This window comes from Nicotiana attenuata, unplaced genomic scaffold (assembly GCF_001879085.1).
Source record: "Nicotiana attenuata strain UT unplaced genomic scaffold, NIATTr2, whole genome shotgun sequence".
Lineage (NCBI taxonomy): Eukaryota > Viridiplantae > Streptophyta > Magnoliopsida > Solanales > Solanaceae > Nicotiana > Nicotiana attenuata.
The window spans coordinates 1-6,125 of NW_017681389.1; the positions used below are offsets into that span (position 1 = coordinate 1).

The 6,125-nt window shown below is 35.8% G+C and overlaps 1 protein-coding gene across 1 annotated transcript; it reads right to left on the reverse strand.

Moving 5' to 3' along the window:
* Positions 1 to 925: 925 nt before the first annotated feature.
* LOC109221938 (cell division protein FtsZ homolog 1, chloroplastic-like) lies at positions 926 to 5,733 on the reverse strand. Its single transcript, XM_019386360.1, has 6 exons — positions 5,196 to 5,733; positions 4,179 to 4,278; positions 3,546 to 3,775; positions 2,515 to 2,682; positions 1,521 to 1,754; positions 926 to 1,365 (listed from the first exon to the last, which is right to left on the reverse strand). The coding sequence occupies exons 1-6, from the start codon at positions 5,439 to 5,441 to the stop codon at positions 1,099 to 1,101; spliced, it is 1,245 nt and encodes a 414-aa protein (XP_019241905.1). The 5' UTR covers positions 5,442 to 5,733; the 3' UTR covers positions 926 to 1,098.
* Between the last annotated feature and the right edge of the window lie 392 nt (positions 5,734 to 6,125).

The window sequence follows — 6,125 nt, forward strand, 5'->3', positions numbered from 1 at the left end:
ATATCAAACATCCATATATTTATTACAGTAAAACTTAAATTGCAGTTAAAATTAGCATTTAATAGACAATTATATTGATTTAATCCAATTTCTTGAACAGTCGTGATTTAAAGAAGCGACCGATTCTTTCTGGCATCACTTGTGCACCACTGTATGAAGCGCAAAGTTCCGTAAATCGCTGATAAATCCTCGCTTTGAGCAACGAATAGATGAGTTTTAAAAACATTGATATTCCCGCAAGCAATAGAGAAGTTGATGAGCATCTTTTTTTGGTCATGAGTCATGACACTAGTTTTGGCACTCTTACCTTTTGAGAGTAAGAGTAGTATACGGATTAGGAGACACGCGATTGATAATAGAATGCTCTCTGCACACCTGTCTTTTTCATTAAAAGTGTTTTTAGTACGATGGAAATCAATTTTCATGAAAAATATTTACTTAGATAATTAATTGGTGACTAAAAAATATCAACGCACAAGACATTAAAGATTAAAATAAATATAAGCAAATCGAACAGCGGTCTGCTGAAATTTTCTGAGTATAAAGATTGATAATAATGTCTAATAGTTTGTGGAAGCAAGTGAAGAAAAAATTAAAAAAAAAAAACGTAAATATTTATAAAAAAGACTTACCATTCATAAGCGAGTAAAGTCATTTCCCTACCTTTTGATAGAAAATGTTTTACCTAGAAGAACATCTTACGTACCCATACACCAGAATTATGATTTTCTCATGAAAAACTTTCTTACCTGAAAAATGACTCCGTCGTATCAAAAACATCATNTGCAATTTTACTTGTTATAAATAGGTTGTTTGTGTGAAAATTACAAGAGCAACCAACTTTAACCAAGTTGATGTATTATGAATCCCATGCTTTGCTAGAGAGGAAATAATCAGCTGATATAAAAATGTTACAGGCGTGTTGTAATAGAAAAACAGACCAGAGACGGTATGCATATCATAAAACTCGTCATGATTTCTACAGCCACATGTAAACACAAATCTGACCCGTTGCGGTACAAATAAGTGTAAGGAATCCTAAAAAAATAATTATTCAAAAAAAAGAAAAGAATGGACAGAGAACAAACTAAGAAGGAGCTAAAAGAACAGCCTCCGAACAGCTGGTCGAGGTTTCGTGGAAGGAGAGTCTGATGACCTCAGGGTATCAGGTGATAAAGTTCTTTCTGTGGTTCCTTTGCTCTTATCAACTAGCTTTGCTCCTCGAGGGTCAGTTAGAAGATAATTCTGAAATGACTGTGCGAAACCAGTTGCAATTAGAGTCACGTGGATCTCTCCATTATAGCGCTCATCCACAACAGCACCGAATATGATGTTGGCGGATGGATCAGCCAAGCTTGTGACAACCTGTGAGGAAGTATTGCCAAGCAATGACTATTAAAAATACCGCTTTGTTCGTGAAAGCTGAAGGTTTCTTTTAAGAACTTTTTGGAATAGAGTGAAACTACATGTATAGTTGAAGGTTTGGAAAAATAAAATAAGTAAAAGAAAGTTCGACGCACCTGGGACACCTTATTCACCTCCTGCAAAGTAATATCTTTTCCTCCAGTAATGTTATATACAACACCAGTTGCAGATTGAATTGACGATCCAATGAGAGGGGCCAGAGTTGCTTGTTCAGCTGCTTCCTCAGCACGGTTCCTACTGGAAGAAACCCCAACTCCGAGCATAGCAGTACCAGAATCTTTCATGATTGCCTTTACATCTGCAAAATCCACATTTACCAGCCCAGGTATCTGCAACCAAAACGAATGGATTAACAATAAACTTTATTTCAAGATCTATAAATAAGTATCTAGTGAAATAATGTTCAAAACATGCTATCTCGTAATTAGACAAACATAACATTCTGGAGATATAAGTTTATTTCAGAAAACCTATCCGATGGTCATTAATCAAAACATAGAAGCAGCTAATGACAGTGATGATATTAAACTGGACGGACTCGGGAGAGGAAGGCATCCTGCACTCACTGCTAGAATTTTTATCATTTTTGCACCTTATTTCCAGTCAGAAAAATGCAATGTTGACAACAAAATAACAAGGCCTATTTCTGCGACTGTGCATGCGACCGCAAGTGTGTTTCATAACAGGGAGATCAAGAGGGGATTAGTTGACAACAAAATAACAATGCCTATTTCTGGGACTGTGCATGTGATCGCAAGTGTGTTTCATAACAGGGAGATCAAGAGGGGATTAGTTGACAACAAAATAACAACGCCTATTTCTGTGAATGTGATCGCAAGTGTGTTTCATAACAGGGAGATCGAGAGGGGATTAGTTGAGTTGGCTATTTGAATCATTTGTCTCCGATACGCTCTACTCAGCATATACGTTTTATATAAAGAAAACTATACCATGAAATTTCAAAAGAGAACTTATGTGGAACAGATACTGAAAGAAAAAGAAAAGAACTTCTATGGAACCTTAGCTGATATAGAAAAGAACTTCCTTGAAGCAGATAAAGAGATACTGCATTTGGATGAAGGAACTCACAGTGATTATATCAGATATTCCTTGGACGCCTTGACAAAGTACATCATCAGCAAGAAGAAAAGCATTTTGAAGTGGTGTCTGCTCATCAGCAATATCCAGAAGACGATCATTGGGAATTACTATAAGAGTATCTACATTTTTCTGAAGTTTTTCAATTGCTTCCAGTGCCTGGAGATCATTAAGCTAAAATTATAATCATGAAATAATTTGGGAGATAGGAACACAGGATAGTGGCATGGAAAAGAAAAATCAACCAGTTACTAGAACTCTGAGAATCTTGTTAAGGTTTAGACTACTGAAAAATGTTGCCTTCAAAAGTACTCAAAATCCTTTAGATTCACCAACCGCCACCTATTTATGAATATTTCCATTTTCTTCTAATAAAGGCTGGTGTATCCCAAGCACAGCACCCCCACCCCCACCCCACCCCCACGATACACACACATATGGTAAACCACACCCCCAAACCTTCCGTATCGAGGAGCCAAACAGCGGATCCAGCAACTCTGCCTTAATTTGATAGAAACCCCTTAACATACCCTAAGATGCCTTGGATCCAATTAGCATTATGCCTTAAAGTTGAAGCATCACTTAGTAAAACTTCACTGACACGTTTAAAAACAACTCCAAACAACCATCATGCTACCCTACTATCTTCTTTCCCAGCACTGCCTCAGCCAACCTGTTGTCAATTTGTCATACTCTGCATAATATTTAAACTAAGTGAATTCCACACTAACCATGCTCGAAGATTTCATGGATATTAAATTGCATTTAACCACAAATATTTCTAGTTCTTATAGAGGGACAGAAACCCCATTTTTTGGATCTGAAGCAAATAGTTGAACCAGACCAAATTATATCTTTTTTAACTTCTTGCTCTTTAATTTCTTACATTTCTTCTATTCCCTTAAATATCCTACCTGTTTATTTTGGATGTCACTTAAATGTCATAAGATAGAAATCTCCAAAAGTTCAGGAGAGCAACAATCACAATTAGCTTCTTCAAAGAGGATGAAAACGGCACCTGCCTGCAAAGATCTTTTACGTCCTTCAAAGCTGAACGGATACGTGACGACACCAACAGTCAAATAACCTGCTTCTTTGGCTATTTGAGCAACAACAGGAGCAGCACCAGATCCAGTACCTCCACCCATGCCTGCTGTTATAAACACCATATCCGAACCTTTAAGAGCATTTGCAATGTGTTCCTTTGACTCCTCGGCTGCCTGTTCCCCCAACAGAGGATTGCCACCAGTACCTGCATTTCTAGAAGTGACTTTTATGAACAACCCATTCTATAGAACAATAAAGGGTTAAATGCTTATGTTAACAAAGAACACTAGCCTCAAAACGTATTAGCAAACAAATGCATCCTAGTAGCTACAGCAACGTATGACTTCAAATTATAACATAGATAAAGCAAAAGACTGTCATCTTCTGAGTGACTCTGAATTAAGGAGAGAGAAATAATCTATAGCTGTCTCTGGAGTTGGGCTGAGTATCATACTATAAGCGTCTTGCTATTCTTTCGCTAAAGTTTTGCCAACAAGATTCATGATATAAAAATAAATAAATCTTATATGTTAGATTTACAAATAGCTGCTCTAAAAGAGAGCTTCTGAAGAATAAATTTCTCTACAGATAGACGAAAAGGTGCGAACCAAGTCCACGAGTCAGAAGCTCTCCAATTTGAATTGGGTTCTCAACCGTAGACTGCAGCAATGCTTGAGCATCCGTGTTTACAGCATAAAAATCAACACCCTATTAATGAACATGAAACATTGAGATTTATCATGTGAAATGAAGATGCTAACAGCTAAATGTGATGTATAAAATGTTCTAGAATTGGAGTATATTTGCCTTTAGGGAAAAGGTTGAGTTTTTGATGGTGGGTGGATCAACTAATTAGCAGAGAAGAGGCAAGAAACCGAGTAATAAATATAGAAAGGGCAGATCAAACAGTCAATAAAAGTGATTTCTAGCTTTTCTTCCTACCCCACAAGTTTGCATAACTCGCAGACTGAGAATACAATGTAACAGTATAATTTGAATCCAAAGTACACAACCATGTGATCCATTGCATATTATAGACCTTTTACTGGAAAAGGCATTATATGGCCATCATAAGAACATTACAGAGTCAAGAAGAAACCGGAACTAAAGCATCTTTGAGTGGACAGAGTATCCAAATCTAGCTACCATCTTGTTTAAGCAAAAGGCAAATCTCAACTCTATTGAAGAAAAAGAGTGATTGTGTGGTTGTGCTAAAAACAAGCTATAGCGACAGGGACAACTATGCCTCGGTCCCAAACAAGTTAGAGTCTGTTATATGAATCCTCACTGACTCCATTTAAATCATCTCATACCATTATTATGCAAATATAAATAAAAAGTATTAGAAGGATAAATCTTGGTTACCACTTAGGAAAACGGTCAAAAGAACAAATTAAGTAGCTGCAAGATCCATTAGTATTTCAGAACAAGTAATCAATTGTATTGCGAAGGCTGATTTCTAATTTCATATACTAAATAAAATGAAAACCAACCAATTTGATATTCATAATTAACAAAGACTTAATTTTTGTGGGGTTGCACAAAGAGACACAAGAAAACAACAAAATTAGGGGGAAAGGTGAAAATGGAGATATATACATAAAAAAGCCATTAACGCAAATAACCTGTAATCCGCTGCCTATCATACGGTTAACAGCATTGTTGCCGCCGCCACCGACGCCGACAACCTTAATCTTGGCAGAGGACAAGGAACTGCAAATGCTGAATCTTTGTCGTTGTCGTTGTCGTTTGCAGAGGCTTTTCGGAGAGAAGCATTGTATGAAGCGAGTGCTATGATAAAATGATAAGGAATTGGAAGAAGATGACAATATATCGATTCCTGTGTTTGAAGAGAGTCCTAACATGGCCATTGACGTATCAAAAGTTTTTTCTTTTTTATTTTTTCTTTTGATAATTTGGGGAAGATGAGGGAGTTTACCTGAAAGAAAGTGAAACCAACGGTTTGTTAATACAAAAATCAAACCAAAGTAGACTTTCTGTGTTCAGTATCGTCTGTTTTTAGAGTTTTTTCTCACATGAAATGTAATTCTAATTTATTCAATTTACTAGAATTAAAATCAAAATTTTCGTGTCTCATATATGTATGTTTAGAGGGAATTAAACAAGTAGATGAAATCAATTGAACATCTAAATGTGAGAAATTTTAGCAAAAAAGACAGAAAAAGAATTATTGCATTATTATACTATATATACTATACACAAGGGACCATGTAAAGAGTTTTGTAGTCCTCAGTTACATTGTAACTATCTTGTTAGCTTGCCAACCAAAAGGGTTTATTCTTCCAAATATGTCCTTGTATTTGTTATTTATTACTTCATATACTAAAATATGTTTCCAATAAATCAAGATACTTTTAAACGCTTTTTGGTAATACCTACCTTAACCTAACTTTTTGCAGGTGAAATATGCACCATAAGTTTTTTGCCCCTACTTTATTTCTTTTTTGCTTAGGTTCCTATATTTAATTTGGTAAATNTATTATTCTTTAGTCCTTCAAAAATGCTTGAAAACTTGTAGAATGATGGTGAATATA

Bases quoted from the DNA above. Each gene is read 5' to 3' on its own strand.
- LOC109221938 (XM_019386360.1), bottom strand. From the start codon at position 5,441: ATGGCCATGTTAGGACTCTCTTCAAACACAGGAATCGATATATTGTCA. The intron at 2,683-3,545 runs GCAGGTGCCGTT...AATGATCTCCAG, and splicing joins GACGTAAAAGATCTTTGCAG to GCACTGGAAGCAATTGAAAA. The intron at 1,366-1,520 runs GTGCGTCGAACT...ACTTCCTCACAG, and splicing joins AGGTGAATAAGGTGTCCCAG to GTTGTCACAAGCTTGGCTGA.